The sequence below is a fragment of the Parasteatoda tepidariorum genome, chromosome 4 (assembly GCF_043381705.1).
Source record: "Parasteatoda tepidariorum isolate YZ-2023 chromosome 4, CAS_Ptep_4.0, whole genome shotgun sequence".
Taxonomy (NCBI): Eukaryota; Metazoa; Arthropoda; class Arachnida; order Araneae; family Theridiidae; genus Parasteatoda; species Parasteatoda tepidariorum.
Window position 1 is genome coordinate 44,368,927 of NC_092207.1, and position 22,947 is coordinate 44,391,873.

The 22,947-nt window shown below is 30.2% G+C and overlaps 1 protein-coding gene across 1 annotated transcript in view; it reads left to right on the plus strand.

Annotated features, from left to right (window-relative positions):
• LOC110283358 (neuromedin-U receptor 2-like) overlaps nt 1-22,947 on the plus strand; it is a 68,619-nt gene that overhangs the window by 9,585 nt on the left and 36,087 nt on the right. The window contains exon 2 of the mRNA XM_071180326.1: nt 16,368-16,648. Within this exon, the coding sequence (XP_071036427.1) occupies nt 16,368-16,648 (281 nt within the window). The remainder of the gene's footprint in view (nt 1-16,367; nt 16,649-22,947) is intronic.

The following is a 22,947-nucleotide window of genomic DNA, read 5'->3' on the forward strand; positions in this document are numbered from 1 at the left end:
CCGCTTTGGAAGGCGAACGTTCTATCCCCTGAGCCATCTCGGCTCACTTTAAATGGTATAAAAAATTTCTATACTTTCAATACTTTAAATTAGCTATGGAGGAGAAACAGAATTTGTGATTAAAAGTGTCTCTTGCGGTATAGCGCCCTTTTAATTTTCCTCTACAGATTTTAAGGAAACTCTACTAGTATTCAATGCTCGTCTTCGTTTAGTAAAGATTATTTTTAGTGTTTATCTGACATACAAGACAAGCACACATATTCGACATGTATCTGTACAAAATAGCGGACACAAAACTAAAATTAAAAAAATAATAATATAAAATTAGGATTTTAAATGCCATGGTATAATAGTGAATTAATGAGGAGGAAATCATTTTATATTTATCAGACCTGGGTGCGCCACCTTCCAAAGTCTTGAGATAAGTCCTTGGGGATGACAAAAATTTAGAAGAGCCCTATTTTTTCATGTGAAACGAAAATAAAGTTATTTTTACTTGAAAAACGTAGTTTTTAAAACTTTTATTTTCATGTGAGCTTCTTTTTTAAACTAAAGCTTTCGTAAAATTTTAATTTAACTACTGTTGTGATACCCTGCTAGAACTTTCTTGGAAAAATGGTTAAATAACAATTTATTTAACTGTTATTTTACCATATTCAAACAAAAGTCAAATAACCATAAAAAAGGCAGTATTCAAAATGTTAACTGAGAGAAAAACCGTTTATTAACTGCTCTCACCTAATATGGTTAAAATAACTAGAATTTTATAGCAGCATAGGCTCACCTAATGAAGCCTATTAGTTATTTGCATCTGCGTTCATTTTATAATCGAGAGAGCAATCTGTCAACTTCATAACCGACACAACGGGGGTTCGAGTCTTAGTGGTGACACCACAATATTTCCTCCATTCCATTCATCCCATTAATTGTGATCCTGATATATTGGAATTCGATACTCTCATTCACTCATAGATGGCAGCACTATTAAGCTGCTTAATACAAAAAATGTCTAGTTTTGCTCATCTATTACGATAGGTTAAACAACTATATTAACTAATCAGACCACATTCCACGGTTCATTTGTTAAAACAAAGTTCGACAGCAACCTAACTGCAATACCCATCACTTTACGAAAAGCCGTGCTCCAATTTGCTGCTAAGTTTATTTTTAACGGTTTTGAAATATTCTAGTTGTAAGTGGTTAAAAAACTGTGTAGTTTTGTATAATAAAATATAAATGTAAATAAAATGTTTTTTTAACCATACTAGTTGTAAACGGTTTCTAAACCATAAAGGCAAAAAATGTTCTTTATTGTAAACTTTACGGTTAATTGGATAGACACCGTAATTTTAGAATGAAAATTCTAAAGTGTATGAAAATAATTCCATTCTTGAGCACAATTATGATAGAAAATAAACGAAAAAAAGAACACGAATTTAATCTTTTCAGTTAATGAAAATAATATGAACTGGTCTGCACTGCGTTATTTATAAATTGTTGCAACTTTAGAAACGTTATGTGAACACTATTAGAGTTTTTTTTAATTATCATACGTTGTATTAAATCAGACATTTTTTCCAGAAACGGGAATAAGATGGAGACATCTGATCCTGAGGCATAATTATGAATCCATCTGCATTGCAGCGTTCTTGAAACAAAATGCATCGAATAGTTAAGCATAATGAATCAGTTTTGAAGAACATAAGAATAATACAAAATTCTATGCCTTCTTTTAAAGTTCCGTCTAGAGTACTATAAAATTGAATGTAAGTTAAAATAAAAAGCAACTTATTCCCCAATTTAATAAAAACACTTTCACGAAAGTTAAGTATGTGGGAGGAATCTTTTGCAAAAAGGAACTCACAGGAAAATACAATCATTACTTATTTTGCTTTTTATCTCATTTTATTTTCAAAAGACAGTATAAAGAGTAAAAACAAGACAGCAGAAGTAAAAAAAAACTTTTTGCAGTAATTTTGTTTGATTAAGCAATGAACTTTTATGAGAGAAAAATAGTTCATAAACATTTATGCAATTTACACACCTTTCCCGCTAATTTTATTACCTATAATTCTCCTTATTGATCTTAATCTGACAATTAAAAAAAACTAGAAATAAACGAGCCATTCATTATTTTAATGTTATTTCTTATTTTTCCTTCTTATTAATGGCTTAAAGCAATTTTATTCTTTAATTGGATACTTAAACCTAAAGTAATGTTAGAAATTAAAATGAAGGGAACTTGGAAAGTTACGGTTACAAAGTACAAGAGCAAAGCAAAAACGTAAGGAAGTAAAGTTAGAGAAAATAGACAATTCAAATTACCATACAAAAATATAAAACAAAACTATATTATTATATGATTCATCAGACTATTTACTGATTAATTATACAAAAATATTTCGTTGTTAAATTTTTTTTTAACTATGTTGAAAAACTATTGCATTTCAAAAGAAGTATATATAGATTACTTAGCGAATTTCTCAGAACATGCTTTGTTTTTCTGAAAGAAAGCTTTATTAGAGAATTGGATGTAGTAGTAAACTTTCTGTAAGTATTTATCCTTATAATAAGGCAAAATTCATATGCTTTCCATGCAAAACTTAGTGTTCACATATTCTCGTAACTCTTGAGTAACTCGTAAAAGAGATGAAGTTCTAAGCTTAAAGAAGTTTACTATGCCTCTATTTTTCTGCAATTGTATTGATAGGAAAACCAAGATTTTTTGTTTACACATTTTTTTTCCTATTTTTTTTATTTTCTCTTCTACAGTGTCTGAATCTAAACAGTAAAATTTGATACAGGTATGCAGCAATCAACAAATCATATTGCGATTTCGCTAAAACAAAACCTTTTTCGATTAGTATTAAGGAGTGCTTTATGTATGAAGAAGGAAAATTGTGCGTAATTAAACTTTACCACGGAATATGTAATTACAAAGGAAAACAAGATATATATTTTGATGCATCCTAATATGGTTAAACAACCAAAATTTTATATAACCAACTAGGCCGATTTAATGAAGCCACTTATTAATTCCTTGCAGCTGAGTACTTATTATAGCAGAGTGAACCAATCTGTCAATCTCAAGATCGACACGAACGACGATTCGAATCCAGACGATTCCAGAGTTAGCACCACAATACTTTCTTCCTTCCCGTCAACACAAGAAGAGTTTTCAGTGTCTTGCACTCTCCAATTTGGACTGTTGAAATACGTTACTCTCATTCACGTATAGATAGCAGCACTATAAAGCTGATTGACATGAGAGAGTCTAGTATTTCACATCACATACGATAGGTGAAGCAACCAGATAAACTAATTATACCCCATTCCTTGGTTCATTTGATAAAACGAAACTCAACCACAATCTAACTTCAAGGCTCATTACTTAGCAAAAAGCCTAGCTTCAATGTCCAGTTAAATTTCTTTTGATGGCTTTGAAACCATGCTAGTTGTAAATGGTTTTAAAACCATAAAGATAAAAGATGTTACAAGTGCTGCGTTAGATGGAGGGGAAAAACCACGAAAACTTTCCCCGGTTACTCTACATCCAAGGAGACTATAACCCAACTACCACTGAGAATATTTTAAGTCAGCACTGTAGTCGGTTCGTGTCGTGTGCGGAATTCGTATCGACCAGCAATCGCTGGGTTTCGAATCCGGTTCACATCATAGGGAGGTGAGCGCTCTATCCCATGAGCCACCATGGCTCATTTCTTATGTTATTATGAATAATATCTAAAAATTCCTCTACTGTCTTCTTTACGCTTTTCTCTTTTTTGAGTGAAACGATGGGGACTTGAGGAGGACCACTGAATTTCTGAGACGATCGTACTAATAGTTTAGAAGTAATAAGGTTTCTTATTAACAAATAGTACAAATTTGTACTTATACCGATTTACGTATCTGATACTTATATCTAATTAAATTTGCTAGGTCTTTTTTCATGTTGGTTATACAAGAGTTAATAGAACGAGAAGCTTAAAAATACCAATTTTGAAAAGTATAATTTTTTACATGACTTATGTGCAAGTTTTATTTTACTATCTAAACATGTCAGGTACATTTTCTTCGAAAATTTTTTGTATTTAATTGAAGGAGATTAAATTCGAGCTGATAAGATTAATAGTTTCAAAGTCATAATAATTTTTTTTAAAGTTCAATTCAAAAATATAATTTTTTCAATTGTAAACCCTTTTGATTTTCATTTAGTCAAAATCAATTAAACAAGAAAAAATGTATAGAAGATAATACCTTATTTGTTTGTATATCTTTATAAATAAGTGCAAGTACAAAATCGTGTTTTTTATTCACAAAATCCTTCTTATTAACTCTTCATAACTTCTTATATATTTATCTTATGGGTTCCGATTCTGTATCTTTCACTTCATGAAAAATAACATCGTATAATATACCTCATGTCCAAATGACTGCCTAAATAGGTAAGTAAAAAGTGAACATAAGTCATGTCAGAGGTAGTGTTCTTTGAACATAAAAACAATTTCAACTTTTGAAGCATTCATTATGTTGACTCGTGTCCTTCAATTCCACTTGAAAAAATGCATACCAATCAATGCTTTACCTGGTTAGATAGTAATATAAGATACAATATAGTAATATCAACTACAAAGTTGTACTTTTTGTTCGTAAGACTCTTATAATTTCAAAAATATTGGTCTGATTGTCTCGGGATTGATCTCATTCAATTAAGTGCAAAATGTTACATCAAAAACAATTCTCAGCTGCTAGTCTAGACAAATTCAATTTTCCCTTAAAAATCCCTCTCATTTCCCTCAAAAAAGAAGGATTCGTAAAGAGGAAAGTTGGAAAGCTTTCAAGTTTCATTATAAATGACAAAATTAAAAACTGTTTTTAAGCAACAAAAAAAAATCATTTATATTAATCTTTTCGGAGGAAAAATCGAATTTTACTGAACTAAGAATCTAGATTTTTTTTAAATAACTATAGAAAAAAACGTAATTTGCTCAAAATAAAATATTTGTGAACAGTATCATTACATTTTCTAAAAATATGTTCGAAAGAAAAACGTAACAATGCTGTTTATAAAAACAAAACCATGTATATCACCGCATTGAGATTCTACAAAACCCCATAGTAATCACATCCACATACCTCGTAAAAGGTTGTATCAGAAAGATATTTTTAAGGAAATTGAATCAGAGACTTTGAGAAGATTTTGAATTCAATTGGAGAAGAAATTTTCCAATAGATTTTTGAAACAAAGGTTTTATAAGTTTGATAGCATATTTCAAGACAGTACAAAGAAATATCTTTTTGGCGTCTTAGATTATATTAAATATACCCAAATATAATTTAACTTTGTATGCTTTAAAAATAGTTCGTGATTGAACCAGTTTAACTACAAATTGAATTGTTTCATTTGTGAATTGTTCCATTATTGAATTGTTTCATTTTTGTACCCATTAAAATACTTCTGCCCATGATTTCTTTTTAAATATCAGTTATCCATATTAACAGGTATGTTATCCAGTATTAATCGGTACTTTCTTATATAAAACCTTATGAGGAAATTATTTTTTAGTATTTTAAACTCTAGGGAGAAAGGAAAAATCTATTAAACAGTTCAGAAATAAATAAATGAATAAACATTAAATTAATATTTAAGTTACACACACACACACGCACGCACACACACACACATATATATATATAGTCCAATAATACATGTATAGTAATATATATATATTGAGTTCTATAGTTTAATCAGGAAAACAATAAAAAATTAGAATTCAAATTAATTGAAATAAAAACTTTATCTTCGGATCCCGAATATTTTACAGGAATTTAACCTAAGCCCTTACATTATTTAATGCAAACATGTTCTGTGAGATATCGCAAATAATTTATTTCTCTTTGGAACAAAAATTTGAAGGGAAAAAAATGCTATGATGTTTTGCGTACATGATAAAAGTCGTAGAAATTATGTTAACGAATTAACAACCTAATGTTTAAAACAACTTTTAATACTCACGTTGACTGATCTGCTCTTTCTAAAAATTCAATAAACGTTGCTTACCCCCTGCTCCTACTGACCTCAGAGCTGACGTGAAATATCCTTAGTGGCAGACGATTCATGGGTTAGTGTCCCCTTGCCATCATGCAATACATGGGAGGTTTTTGTTGTTCTTATCTCCATGTAACGCAAACGAGGGTTAGTTCCATCAAAAAGCCCTCCACTAATGAAAAAGTTCTTCCAATATTTGGTTCAGGAATGTCCTTGTCTTCTGGATTGCGTTCAAAATTACAAGGCTATGGAGTTGAACATAGATAGTCGTAAACTCAAAATTGGGTCAGCTGTTCATAGAAGGTGATAAAACGTTACTTAACATTACTATTTAAAACCATACTTAACATTGTTCATAAAAAATATACTAAAAAAACTGAAAAATAGAAACAAAAGTTACGAGGTTATGGAATTGAACATAATAATCTTATACTTAAAATTGGGTCTATAAAACATTGCTTAATATACTACGACGGCTATAAAACATTGCTTAATATTAGTCTTTAAAATCATACTTAACATTGTTCATTAAAAACATACTAAAGAAACTTAAAAATAAAAAGCATTTTTAAAATTATTTAAAAAAAATAAATTCGCAAAATTTTTATAAAAACTATTTTAGCAAAATATATAATAAAGTATTTACTATCATTCAAGAGCTACAACGAATTTAAGCAACATGGTATACTCAAGCCATCTACTAAGTTTTAACTTATAAGTTCCTATTAATTAAATTTAAACATGAAACGAACTTTACTTTTATTTCATATCCTAATTTATTATGTTAGCAAAACCCTTCACTTAAGTAAAATCTCTAACACAAGGATTTGGATGAAAAGCATAAAAATGCATGGTCGACATGTCTAAATAATAAAGACAAAAGAATTAATCTATAACTTCAACGAGAATAAAAGGAAGAAAAACGGATTAATTAGGAAATTTTTTTTAAATTCATTTAAGTTCAAAAAATATGTATTTCAAAAACGAAGCCAGCTTTCGTTAAAAAATTCTAATCCTTTTCAAATTTGATGAATCGAAATTTTTTAAATAAGAACAGGAACTAATAAGATTCTTAAGAAAATCCAAAACTCTACTCTAAGATGCTGATTATGAACGGGTATATGTTTTATTTATTTTATATTGAATGAAGAAAAGTCAAGCTGAGCTTACGTTATCAAAAACTTATCTTCTTCTTTCTTTTTCATTTTTTGTGATCAAATTTCCTCATCGATTCCTTGTCCTTATCTTGCATATTTTCTAGACTTGCGAATGAATATTTCATACGTTTTCTGAGATTTCTCATGCAGTGTAGAACAAGCTAAAATAAATATAATTACTGATTCAATTATATTATGATGCATGACATGAATATTTGAAGATAAATCTTTTCATTTTTTTTTTGTTGTTGAAATGAACTGACGTACTTCTCACTTTAAGAAATAAATGGATACATAGAGAGAAACCTGATGGAAAAAAACAAGAGAGTGGTGTTAAAAACATCATAGCTTTGATAATGAATTGACAGTTTTCGACCACGTTTTTCCTTATTTGTGACCCCTGATGGGTGCATTTTTAATGACTCAATTCTCTTTTTTTTTCTCAAAAAACTCCAAGAATATGCATTGAGAATTCTGATTATGGATCAACTGGTGGTTGCCATGAACACTATTTTTTATTTTATTTTATCACCGCCTTTGAACAGCCGATCCAATTTTTGGGTTTACGACTACTAATGTTCAACTCCGTATCCTTGTAATTCTGAACTCAACCCAGAAGACAAGGAAACTCCTAGATCAGTACCCCCAGAGGTTTGATTTGTTATGGGAACATGGAGGACTTTGAGACTCGACAGATTTAACGTGCATCAGTCACCTTTAACTACACGAGGAGTCTTGTAACGGCGGGGACCGAAGCCATGAGCTCTTGGACATGGGCCCGGCACCCCACCGACCATGCTATCCCGGCCTAGTAGCGACAATTTATCAGAATTATTGTTGCACCGCCCCTGTGGACCTGCTACAAGGGGAGTATTAGTTGATTATATAGTTGATTATGGCAGTAAATGGAAATAATTTGTCATAATTGGATGTTAATCTGTCAAACCATCTTTACTTTGGTTAGATAATGAGTTTGCCGTTTACCAATATCTTCTAGTGATTCCATCATGGTGTTGTTCATCGCCTGTAAACTATTGAATTTGAAAAATTAGTATCATGAGAAACAAATTTATCTAATTTGGCTTACTGCCTTAGAACAAACCATGAACACTATTAGAATTTTCATTCTAAAATTGCAGTAAAATAATCCGCAGCAGTCTATCCATCCAATTAACCGTGAAGTTTATGGTGTCCGGGATAGCCTGGTCGGTAGGGCGTTGGGCCCATGTCCGAGAGTTCGTGGGTTCGAACCCCGCCGGCCGAAGACTCCCCGTGTAGTAAAGTGACTGATGCACGTTAAATCTGTCGAATCGCATAAGTCCTCCATGTTCCCATAACAAATCAATACCTCTGGGGGTACTGGATTGGAGATCGATCGTTCCCTGATTCAGGTCAAAATTACGATCTGTGGATAAATGAATGGATGTATAAATGAGTCCGCCCTATAAACGGGTGTGGCGTATGGTGTGGCAGAAGTCGAATTCTTGGTCATAGATGGCGCCACTTAAGAACAGGAATCGCACACTGTGCCTTAAATTTGCGCGGTTTCACCAAGCAGACTTGCCCGTGTGTCAAGTGGCATTAGAAACAACAACAACAGTTTATGTTAAAGAACAATTTTTAGGGTTTTGGAACCTTTTGCAACTAGTATGGTTAGAAAAAACATCAATGCAAAACTATACGGGTTTTTTAAGCATTTACAACTAGCATGAAAATACTAGACTTTTTTGTGTCAAGCAGCCTTATGGTGCTGCCATCTATATGTGAATGAGAGTATCGTATTCTAATAGTTCAAGGTCACAAATTGGGGAGATCAGGACACTAGAAACTCTTCATGTGTTGGAGGGAATGGAAGAAATATTGTGGTGTCACCGCTGGTACTTGAACCTTCGTTCTGTATGTCATGAGATTGACAAATTAGTCCACTGGGCTACAATATGTACCCAGCAGCAAAGAACTGTCTTTTCGTTCCGTGGATCCAGTTGATGCGGTTGGAATCTTGTTGTTTGACAATATTAGATTGTTGGACAATATATTTTGTTTGTTTGAATATGACAAAATTACATTTAAATAAATTGTGATTTAATCATCTTTTTCAGAAAAATTTCTAATAGTGAACGCGTACAAGTACAAAGTACTTAAGACAATGCTTGTGTCAACTGCAAGCCTCTAAGCTGTTGTTGCTGTGGAAATCGATAAAATGGCTCGTACATCACATACATATTAAACTGCATCAAATACTTTGTTTTATATTTTTCATTTTTTATTGTCTTACAAACAGAAATTTTTTACGTAAATGCTTTGAATTTTTTGTCTAAAATACGATTATACCAGCAATATTCACGTTTTTTCTTTGAAAGCACGACAAATCTCTCTTATTTGTATTTCGGATCTTTCGTTACTTTATGAATGCAATTGCATTGTTTTAAATATTTATGTTTCATGTTTTGTATTTTAATTTACAAAGAGATTCTGCTCGGAGAAAAAATTCTGTTAAAATTACAGTGATGTATGGCAAACGAAATTTCTGGTAAGAAAAAATTATGATTTCTTAATTTCATAATTCTTCATAATTTCGCAATAATTTCCTAAAATCTTTCTCTGAGAAACCTAATTTTTTTCTGAGACATCACTTAAAATGTCCTTTTACTTTAAAAACACTTAAAGATTGCCATTTATTTACGTCATGAACTGAAATCTAAAAGGTTTAAGTCTCAAAACAGTTTAATTGTAAAACGCGGTTCCCAGTAATACTAACTATCACTAAAAATAAACATCACTGGCTGCGGTAAGTGGGTGGTTTGATGACCACTTTGATCAGTATGCGATGTAACAAAGTGTGTGCGGTATGTGTCCTTGTTGAACTGTCTTACCTTAAAGCACTGGACATCTCGCTTACGCAGGTCATTGGGCTACTAAAGCGGGGCAGTCATTCCTTCGGTGCAGAGGATCAAAATTATGATGGCATGTTTTTTGATCATCCTCAGGGTTTTTCCCAGACCGTCACCGAAAGTCCATTGTGCTGCTTCTATGTAGCGTAAATTAAATGCTACTACTACTACTGAAATGCTTAATGACTTGGAAAAATATAAGTACGGTTGATTAAAATCTGCCCTTCTACTATTTATAGTAAATGCTTTATTTATGACCAAAAAACATTAAACTTTTGAATGTCAATGAACCAAATTTTGCAGAACTACTTGTAAACTATTTAAATAAAAATGCGCTCATTTACATCCATGTTTTTGAGTGGTTATTTCTATGTAAAACAGAAAAACTAATTGTTGGGCTTCATTGAGTTGGTATCACAGATTTTAGTTTCATTTATATAAATCACAATAATTATTTTCCTAATTTTGAAAAAATCTTTTCAATAATATTCTCAAATTCTTTATAATTTTCTTACATTGGCGAAAATTATGGATCGTGATTCAAAAAGTTCTTAACAAGAAAAACAAATGCATAAATGATCTAATCACTTGTGGAACTAACAAGATTTCAGAATTCAAGTATTGTCGTAGGTAGATTTCAAATGTTTCCAGGACTCTTAGCAACATTCTCCAACGTATTTTTTATTTAATTAATTAATTATTGGTACATAAAACAAAACTACATTTAAAAAAAAATTTAATGAAAAAATCTTCCCAAAGAAAAGTTGTTTAATTACTAAGTTATATTTTTATTTTCAATATCCTTAATCCTAAGTTTAGAATTTTTACAAAACACAGTTCCTCTTTTTTTTTTAACTGATAGCTTGAATAATTTAATTTTATTTGGAAACCCTGTTAATCAAATTAAAAGAAAACTTCTAAATTAAAACTCAGATAAAGTAAAAATGCAACATTGCTTAAATTGCTGTAAAAGTAATTACGTATGCTACATATATGTGTTTCTGAACGACCTTTGAAGAGTATACAGATGCTATAAAACATAAAAATTATCTTTTAATTAAATGTAAAAAAAATATGTTTAAGTGTCACAAGTGCTTTAAACCTTATGTGAAACGCGATAATCACATTTTGAAAGTAATTACAAACACAAACTTTAGTCTTTTTTCCTTTACATTTTGATAATTTCATAAGAGGTCCATTAGTGTTATATCGCTGAAGCTATTTTGATATATATTATTCCACGAAAAATTCTATTTCCAGTACTAAAATCAATAAAATTATTTCAAACATGTTCCATTTAAAAGTCATTCGGTTTAAATTGTAATCTTTATTCCTGATTTACAGTTAATTAAGAAAGAGCAATCAAAGAAAATTGCTTAAAAATTACACTTTTGACACTTATCAATAATTTTAAGGACACAGATTTGATTTAAAGGAAAGAAAAAATTTTTTCAATTTCGTATAAAATTATTCAATTTTATCTAAAGGCCTACAAATAAAAGTTCACAAATTACAAAAAAATACTTTAGGCAATTTTCCTCTTTTAGTTTAATTTAACTTTATTACCAGTGCTGAACAGAAGATCCAATTCTAAGTTATTATTGCTAATTAATTATTGTTTATTTTTTTCGTAATTTTATTTTATTTATTCTCTGCATGTTTCAGATCCTAGTTCAAATTTTTCACCCCAGAAAGCCCACAAATGATAAAAGTAATTGGACACAATTTTGAGCTAACGCAAGTAAGGGGTGAGAAATTCGTGGGAAAGGGAAGGGTAAAAAAGTAATTATTCCTAACTTTCCAGGAAGAGTTTCTTGACCTTTACCCTCTTTCACGCTTTCAAAGTTGTGGCAACATGTTTTTACTTTTTGGATGTGTTTTGAAAAAGAAAAGGAGGACTTATAACATGAGTAAAATAATTGCAAAAAGAAGCATAAAAAAAACTTTTTTTTCTCAATTTATCGAGTATATTTGCTTTATATGTTCATGTTATAATACTTTTCAACTTTTTACACTCTTGGATGAAATTTAAAGGTTAAAATAAAAATAAAAGAAATATTTTGGCTGAGTCACTGGATGAGTGCTTTCCCTATCTCTCTGTCTTCACTCGCTTATAGCCGATATTGTAACTAAATATTTGTGTCATTAAAATGTGCAAGAAAGAGAAAAAGGATAGACGCTGGAATAAGTATAAAATAAATTTAAAAATACCAGAAACAGAAGAAAACGCTTTAAAAAAATCTCATTAAAGTGGCTAAATCTTCTTTCTTTTTATAACTGTTCATGTATCGAAAAAAATTTAATGGTTCAAATTATCTTCTCTCTTTTTTCACAAATTGAGATCATGGCCATAAAATTAACGAAAAGTAATAAAACTGGAAGGGGTCCCTAGAAAACAGTGGCTTGTGGTGGGGAACTAAGATCTTGTTGAAATTCAGGATAAAATATCGGCAGAATTGTTTTCAAACCACTATTTTTAAGTCTAATGTTATCAAATGTTTCAATTTAAAAAAAATTGTAAAAAATTAAATATTGTACTAAGGAACAAATTTTTTTGTTGCATTTATTGAAATCCTTGAGTTTGCCTTACTTTAGTGTGGGGCTTCAAATCTGAAATTAATTGGTGGGGCAAGGCATGGTGCGTAGTTGCCAAAGAAATCAGCTTGATAGCGTACACATGATCGGCAACCTTGTACCTTTCTTCAGTATTTAAGAAGCTTCGAACATTGCACACTCAGTCTTAACTTTTACTTTCCTGTTTTTATCTTATTGTCATGCTTCAGTTGGTAATAAATGTTTGTTTGATTTTGTCATAGTTGTCCTCAACTGAATATGAGAGGGTTCCTCCCCCCTCAAGTTTTTCTCCTAAAGCAACAGAATTATTTTAAATGGTATTCTTATTCCATTCTTTAACAAAATGCACAAGTTTAAAAACGCTATAAATAAAAGAGGATTGCATAAATGCTGCGAAAACTTCCAAAGGAGCTAGGGAATAGCATCAAGATAAAAATTGCATTAAAACCCATGCCAGGCAATGTCACCGTACGCGGCTGCCGTCCCTTCGCTATCGTGACTTGCTGAAAAGCACACAAAGAAACAATCATATTAAGAAAATGCTCCTAGCTGCGTATGGTGACATTTCAGGGTATGGTTTCCTGTATAATTTTCATCCTGATGATGTAAATAAACTTCCTCATAGAAGTTTGTTGCAACATTTATGTGACTCTCTGGTGTACTTTAGGTTTATAAACTTGATACCTTTTGACAAAAAAAAATTTGAAAATATTATTTTTTAAAAAAATAGCTTGGAAAAGGAGACCTATTGTAGATTTTAAATCAACAATCCAAAAGTATATAGGATATTTTTAAAAAATATAATGCAACAGGAAACAAAACAAAAAAATTTCAACAATTTCATCACTAGTGTTAGTTGATTGTTCTTAGGCTTTTGTTTTCATATAATTGAATATTGAATGTAGACGGAAAGATAAAATAATATTTTACAACAAAAACTTTGATATTTAATAACTGAAAAAAATAATGAATTCCAACAAATGTATTGTTTTTTTCATCGTTTATTCGAATGATTTATTGATGCAGTTTTTTTTTTATCCAATCTTGTTAACAGATTGTTTCAAAAAAAGGCGATTTTTCATATATTTTGCCTGATTTAAAATATATTTACGCGTCTCTTGAGATTAGAACATAATAATAATAAAACATTGTTTGTGTTTACAGTAAATGTATCGCGACAAGCAATACAGCACGGATATTACAAATTCCCCAGCTTCTAGCTAAAGTGTAATGAAATTGTTTCTCCGAATTATTTTAAAAGATTATGTTTATGTCTCCGCATTACTTTTTCGTATTAAATGAAATGTAGACGGAAATAATAAAATTAAATTTCTCCAAAATCTTAAGCAAGTGAGAACTGAACAATTTAAGATAGGCCTCAAAATAAAATAAGCATAGCAGTAAATAGTTTCTACGTTTCAAGCAATTGTTTGTGTCAAATCGTGATTGCAAGTTCCTTAATTTNGTCAAATCGTGATTGTGAGTTCCTTAATTTCAAGATTTTCGGGATTAAACTAAAAGAACAATAGCATTCCTTCATCACAAAATAAACTTTTAATGATCATTGCTTGTGATGTAGTGTTTCTAAGCTGCTTCTCCTTGTTTATTTATTTTTGGAAACATTTAAGTAAATATTTGTTATTTCTGTATATTTATAACTACGTATAAAATTCAAGTTTAGTAAACGTATACTAATTAAAATTTTGTGGATTTAGCAAGTAAATTTTGAATTATGTTTGTGAATTTAAAGTATTTGATATAATATTAGTAATAGTATATATTACTAATATTAGTTAGGAGTTAGTTAGAATTTGTTTCAAAATATACTGTAGATATTAATTTACAAGTTCATAATGTACAATACGCGAAAACAAATAAATAAATAAAAAGGGCCACTTTGAATAACTTTTGATCCAGTGATCGCGTTCCATCAAAAAAATGTATGTTTATTCAGAGAAAGTACGTTTTTGTGAATCATTTCGTAACTTATAGCATTGCCTGCCCTAATTAATTAGAATATTTCAAGTCATCCTCTTGGAACCATTAAAATTGAATCCCAGAAAACGAAGATTCGATTATTAGTTCAAACATTATTCAGCAAGGTTTCTTTTTTCTGTTTTGCACACTGTACGTATTGCAGCAAATTATTTGTATTTTATTCATTTAATTAAGTTTGATACTAAGACTGCATTTATGAAACCATCGAATCATTTGCTTTAGTGCAGAAATTGTCACTATTTTAGTGAGGGGAATGGCTAGTTTTAGTTTAAAATAATTTTAAATAGCAGAGTTCAGCGATTATTTATTAAATAATTTATTTTCTTTTTCACGTCTTATTCCTTTTTTTACATTAAGTTCACTAAGTAAAAAGTTATGTTCAGAACTAAATGAATATAATAAAATTTGCCGTGTTTCTGCTACTTTGAGGTCACCGAAAGGCTTGATTATTTTTACCGAAGCGCTTTGCTAATAATTTTGTTAAAATTAACAATAAAACATACTTTTTAATCATATAAATGTTATTTTTCACCATATGTTTGGCAGTAAATGAGGTAAAATTTAGTAATTTTTTCATCATAAATTTCGTGCATGCATAAAAATCATTTATACGGATAAATTTACTTTTCAGTTTTGTAATCATTACTAAATGGTGAGTGGTGATTTGACGTGGTGGTGATACGTGAGGGAAGACTGGCATGCATAAGTCACTGAATTTGAATTAAATTGCTTGATGTTGATTTCTTTTTTTTTTCTTTTAAGAAATTGAACGGAAACACAGGTTTGAAAATAAATAGATTGAAGCATGCAAGGTATTACTTTCCCGTCTTAATGAATTTTATTGCTGTAAATTGCTAGCCCTGAGAAAGATCCGGAACTATAATTTAGAAAAACAGAATTTTCGGTAAACTGTTCCCAGGCGAAAAAATTGACAAATGAAAGGTTTATGTACAGCACATTTCGGTTTTATTATCCAAAATCATACCTTTTCTTTATTCTTTACCGTAAATGCCATTACCAAACAGTACGATAATTTTATCGATTTTTTTGCTCCGTGTAAAATTCTTAAAATTCTAAACAGACGTCAGATTTCCGTTGTTATAATTTCTACAATTAGTTCACTTCTACTAATTAAAAGGCTAGTTGATTTAGAAAACTTTGCAATTTTGTCCAATGATATACGAAATTTAATAATCAATGACGAAAAAGTATTATAAACATTTTGTGAAACATTGTCCCTTTATTTTACTTTTCTGAAGTTTGTAAGAAAATGTTTTTTTTTTATATATATATTATAAATATTTAAATACTAATAACTAATGATATATGCTTTCAAATAAATACAAAAAATGTTTAAACGTAGATCCCCTATAATACATTGTGAATATTAATATGAATTGTAATTGTATATTTTTATAGAAAAGATTACGTCATAATTTTAAATAAAAATAAATTTTTCTTTATGTCTGTCTCTCACTTTAAGAATTAAATTGTAATGCATTTTACTTTATTTGGGGAATAAATTATGAATTTAGGGAAAAATATGATTTAAAACATGGATAGGTTCTCAAAACTTATTTACATATTTCCTGTTTCTGTTGGTATTTTCATTAAATTTATATCCCAACAAACATACTCAACTTTAAAGCGTATAGTTTAAACATGTTATAACTATCATTTAAAAATTTTTTTTTCCAGCAATGCCATTAGAATTATACAGTCTATGGCATCAATACCCATGGGAACTTGGAAATTCGACGTGCATAATGCGAACTGTTATGTCTGAAGCCACAGCTTACGTATCTATAATTACAATAGCTACTTTCAGCTGTGAACAATATATTGCAGTCTGCCATCCCCTACGTCAGACCACAAAGTCCAAAGTCACGAGAGCTTTTCGAAACATCATTATCATTTGGATATTTTCCTTTGTAGCTGCTGCGCCTTATGGATTGTTTACAAAAGTCAATTATTTAACGGTAAGTTGATCGAAATTATTTAATATTTTTAAAAAAAATATATATCAACGAAACAACGACTTAGAAAGATCTTTTTGTTAAATCAAGTCAACTAACCATCTAAGCAACAATACCCTTTCCTTGAAATATTAGGGGGACAGGAAAGTAATGTCGTTTCGGTGCATTTGATAATTGTTATCAAGATTTTATTTTTAAACAATAATGTGTTCCCCCTCGTTCGCAACAACCTTTCGGATCGAAGTAAACCGAAATGGATCGAAAAAATGAATTGGTTTTTAAGACTAACGACATTACTTTCCGGTCCCTTGATATTTATTTTTCATTACAGATATAATGTATTGTGAACATTTGTAAGCACTGTTTGGTAGAATTGATCACTTATTTCTGCTGTCGTTAGCATGGTGAAATCTTTAATACTCCCATATACATTGTTTCCACCATTTGAAGGCACTACTTAATGAAAATAACGAGTTTCATTAGACTTTTTTTTCTTTTATTCGAACAATATCTTAGACTGTATTTAATGCCATTCAGATAATCTATTTCTGATCTACCTATATTGTATATTACTAGTACATAATTTATTATGTTATATAAAAAAACCATACAATTTAAATTTTTAAAGCAGTAATTAATTTTAAAAAAACTAATTATTATATATTATTTTTTAGTACACAGGGAAAAAACTATGTTATAATTACCGTACTGTACGACGATAAAATTTCTGATAAAAAAAATTCATAATTCTAGTTAATAAAACCAAAAATATGGTATTTAAGCTATTCATTTGGTAATTTTTCCGTTATTCTAATCTTCAAAATTTTGTTCTTATTCCCACGCATTTTGTAAAAAATACAATACTGAAAAATAAATTTAATCCAATAAACGGGTTTTACGCCATACTCTCCCAAATTTATATCCAGATTAGAGAATTTCCTCACGTATTTTAAAAACAATTTCATTCTTAAATTTTCCATATCATTACCAAAGCACTTCCGTAAAAGTTACCGAGCTTTTTTTGTGTTTGCATAGAGCTAAAAACGTGGTAATTTTTTCTTCATATTCTGTTAGCTTTTATAATACTTTTTCTTAACGTACTATTTATTTTTTACACTGTATAAAATATCTTTGGTTAAGTGAGCATTATAAATGTACGAAAAAATCGGTCAGTTCACAATCACTTTCATTTTGATGGATTGAATTACAATTCCATTGGAAAAAATACGTGATTTTGTCTCTTATTTCGCAAATAATAGTTAGGACTAGTTAATAATAGTTAGTAGGGGAGAGTCGGGTAGCCCCGCCCACTTAAGGAGTATTGCTTATATTTCTGTATAATATTGAGTAATAATCAATATTTTTGCTTGTTTCTATTGTTTTATCATCTAATTAAATAATGCAAAAAGAATAAACCAAAAAAGAATAGTTAAACTTAAAAAAATAGAAGTTTAAAAAATTTGACTACTGTATTCAACATATTTTCGAAACTATTGTTTACCATGTTACTAGCTGCATAAATACTTGAAACTTTGAAAATAATCTTTTTTTAATATAACAATTAATGTCCGATGGCCCATTGACTTGAAAAAATATTCTATACACATGAAATTGACAGTCGGCGGGGATCCCTGCTGAGCGGGTGTACCCGACACTCCCCTAATAGTTAATAATAGTTAGTAGTAGTTAATAATAGTTAATAGTAGTTATCAATAGTTAGTACTAGTCATATTTGGTTGAGTGATCAACTGTGAGAATTTCATCTTAAGATGCGATTATGCCAGTGCTAAGGTAAAAGATTTTAGGGGTGTCCTTCAACTTACTTCTCTTTTTAGTTTACTTATAAAATTATAGTATAATCATTGAAACATGAGAACCAGGCTATTAAGCCCTATTTGCAAAAGTCCTATTAATTTTCAAAAAGTTGCGGTGGCAACAAGAACACTTAGTGCAGGCTTCATTGGCACCAGATCCCGATTTACGCACAACCCTTGATTCGAAGGAAAAACCGAGGCCTCTAAGCAAGAGAATAATTCAAGTCCAATAAAGGTACGGAAAATAATGTCGTTTATACAAAATTTTTCATTTATCAGCTGCTTTGCATTCAAAATTGTGCCCAAAATATTTCAAGTGTTTTTTTTGGGGGGGGAGGGGGAGTAAGTTGTTTAAGGTAAAATACAAACTAAATACTAGCAAAGGTATGTATCCAGGTAGCAATGGTACGTATCCGGCTTTGAGTCTTGAATCCGGGACTCTGTGAGTTTAATAAAAGTTTTAACTTAACAGATATTTACAACAACATTTGCGATATTTATCCAAGTGTATTTATTACACGCACGTAAAGGCAGAGAGTTTTCTTAAACCAAATCGGGTAACTCAGACTTTTCCTGTTCGAACCGATCTGGAAGACCAAAACCTACTAACTAAAAAACTAATGAATTAGGGTCGGAAGTATTGCTTCACCCATCACACTCACCTGTTATTGCGTAATCGGATTTCCATTTGTTCATACTTCTACAGCTTCTTTAAAGTACACTGAGGAAAAAAAGTATGATCAATAATAAAAAATATAGTAAAGTTTACCTTGTTTGTGGCTTTATGGAAGCACCAAATTGCTGGTAAGACAAACAATAAGATTTAAATTTATGATGTGTGATGAAATTTGGTTAATGTGGAAAAATTAGATAATTTTATCGTAAAACCTTAGATCATAAAAACCATTTATTCGGTTGAATTTACTTTTTAGTTTTGTAATTTTTGACAAATGTATGGAAATACGAACTATAATTTTAAAAACCAGTATTTCTTATAAACCTTTACCATATGAACAGTAAAATTACCAAATTAAAGGTTAAGATACCGTATATTTTGGTTTAACTAAGCAGAAATATGTTTTTTTTTAAATAAGACATGCCATTACCATATAGTACGGTTATTTTACCAGAAGTTTTAACCCGTGTGGCAAAAAGAATAAAAATATGTCCAAAATACCATTCCCGGATGTTTCTCATTTAAAAAATTGCTAATTATATGGTAAAGAGTTTTTGCTCATGAAAATAGTTTTATTATTGACTAAAAAAAACTGTTAAAAATTTATCTATTGAATTCAATGTAAAAGAGCATTATTTACGGTGTCCTAATACATATTAAAAAGCATGTTAGAAGGACTGTAATGTAATTTGTTTTCCTTTTTATGGCATAGAAACCAAAACTTTTATTTTCAAAAACAGTTGGTGCACATTTAAAAAGAACTTTAAATTCTTCCATTGTTCAAGAATAGAAAGATTTCACTTTTGCATTAATGCACAAATGGTCGAAGGAAGCCAAGCAAAAATTTCTTTTAACAAAAAGTTTTCAGGAAATTTTTTTTTAGAGGGAAATGACTTTCGTTGAAGTTTCCGCATTTTTATTCGAAGAAAAGGATGTCTTTTCAATGTCTTGAATTTAATTTCAAATATGTTTGTTTTCGAATATTTATTTCCAATTTTTCCAATAATTATTTCCAATTTTCCAATATTTACTTTATATTCATTTCCAATTTACCGATTTTAGGCCAAGCATAGAAATTTTATGAAATATATTATATTTTTATTGAAATATGCTGAAATTACATTAATTAAGACACAAATAAAAGTTTCGTGCAAGGGAAATTATCTTTCATTTAAGAAATAAAATGGGTGTATATTCATCTTTTGTCATGTCATTTAGTTTAACTCTAATTTTTTATGACATTTGCTTTATTTTTACATTATTTACAGAACTTGCAATCGATCCACCATAAAAACATATGATCAATCATAAATGGAACACATTTTCAATAAGTCTAATCTGTCTGAAACCGTTTCAAGTTGGGAAAAAAAACTTTAAAAAAAAACTAGTAAAGTTTTAAAAATTTCTCAACAGAAAGAATTTACTCTAATTGAGTTGCTAATATTTTATAGATGTATTCAAAACCCTTTAAAATCGCAGAAAAATGAAATTAATGAAAAATATACACCGAAGAGCCATTACATTATGACCACCCTGCTAATAACATGTAGGACCACATTTAGCCCTCAAAACTGCTAGCACCCGCCTTGGCATTGATTCCACAAGGAACTGATAGGTAGTCTGAGGTATCTGGTACCAAGCGCTCACCAACTGGTCCTGCAATTCCCTCACGTTGCGAGGGGGTAGCGTGGCAGCACGAATTTTGTTTGCCAAGTAGGACCACAAATGCTCTATTGGATTAAGGTCAGGTGAATTTGGGGGCCAAGACATGACTTGAAAGTCACTGGAATGTTCCTCAACGATTCAACCCTTATGACATGGTGCATTATCCTGTTGGTAAACACCATCCCCCGCAGGAAAAACTGTTGCCATGAATAGGTGAACCTTGTCTGCAACTATGTTTATGTAGCTTACAGACGTAAGGGATTGTTCTATGAGGATTACGGGTCCTAATGTGCTCCATGAAAACATTGTTCCTGGGCGAGAAACCATGAAAACCTGGCCGAGCTCATTGTTATAGATGGAGGGTAGTCATAATGTAATGGCTCTTCGGTGTGTGTCACAGTGTTAATGAAATATAATTTATTGCTGCACCTATGCAACTTTGGCCAAAATGGGTTAGATGCTTTATGATCAGCAATTTCGCACAGAAAAAAATATACTACTAAAATTACCTCACAGGATGGTAATGACATTTCTAGAGAAAGAAATTTAAAAAAAAAAACAAATTTCAGTTATTAATAACCAAAATATACGGAACGTAAATCATTCAGTAAATCAATTTGTTTTTCGTGGATATGGTAATGGTTTACCGGTAGTTCTGGTTTTCAAATTTAAAATCCTTATTTCCACACATTTGGTAAAAAAGACAAAACTGAAAAGTAGATTTAATTGAAAAAATGGTTTTTATGCCAAGTTGTAAGGTGTAATGATAAAATTGCCGAAGTGTATTGGACTTAGCAAATACTATCACATATTATAAAATTATATTTTATTGTTAATTTTACCAGAAAGTATCTGAATTTTTCAACAAAAAATAAGCACTTTTCAAAAAATATTTTTAGTAACTTTCCAAAAAAAAATCTAATAAAAAATTTTTCCGTTGTTTCAAGTTCTTAATTTATAAACACAAAATCAATAAAATTCACAAACTTTACATAATCATAATAAAATTACTAGTTTCTGATATATATTACGGAGAAAATTGTGAAATTCATGTAATTTAGAACGACAATCAACTGGGCAAAAAAAAACTTTTTTTGAAAAATAGAGAATTAAGCATTTTTTACAAACCCCGAATAAAAAAAAGCACCTTTAAGGGCTTTTAAAAAATGTAAATCAGAAAAAGTACCTTAAAGCATTTTTTTGAAAACACTACGCACCCTTGTAATTATTATGCTGACGTGGATGCCATATAGGTGGACAAATAATACAAAGACAGATAACAGAGAGATAAATTACACCCTCGCCTAAAGTGGATCCCGGGATCTTCGTAACACAACCAACTCTTTGACCACCATACAGGCTAGTCGACTTACTCCACTTTATTGTCGATTGTCTAGTCTTCATTCAATTTTCGTCATTCTAGTTGATAATCACCCATGATACACTGCGATAAGGTTTCAAGTCGAGGAAGCATTTCCGTCATTTATTTGAGAGTTGGTGTTTCGGTATAAATCACGTGATTTCCCGACGAAAATATTCACAAAATTAACAACTATAGTTCAATAGTTTTCTTTCTGAGAGTGTATGTATACCCTTTTTGTTTCGCGTTTTTATGCGGAGACGTAAAATAATAGAAAGAGCGGACATTACAGAACATACTGTGTAATAATTTCATTTGAAATTTTCTTATCAACATTTCGTTATTTTTCTATCAGTGTTAAATCTATGTTAAATTATCAATATTTCTTTATCGAAGAAGTTATTAAATTTCTTTAATCATAAGTCGAGATTAGTATTATGAAATAAATGATACCACTTCTTTCCATGTTATCAAAGAAGGAAATTTAAATTCAATCCCCACGAAGAAAAAAATAAAGGGATCTCAAGGAAGTGAAAATCAATATTTTAATTTAAAGGGAGTACTTATTGCATTTATTTTGTGAACGGTATTTGAGAATGAAGAAAATGAATCGCTGTTAGGGAGAGGAAAAAGTGAAGTTGAAAGTATTTTAATGAATTCTTTATTATATACTAGCTGACCCGGCGAACTTTGTTCCGCCTTAATGTCAATAAATAAGCAGATTTTTTTTATTGGAAAAAATACTACATCAATCATTAATAATTATTTCTGTATTTTAGTACATAGG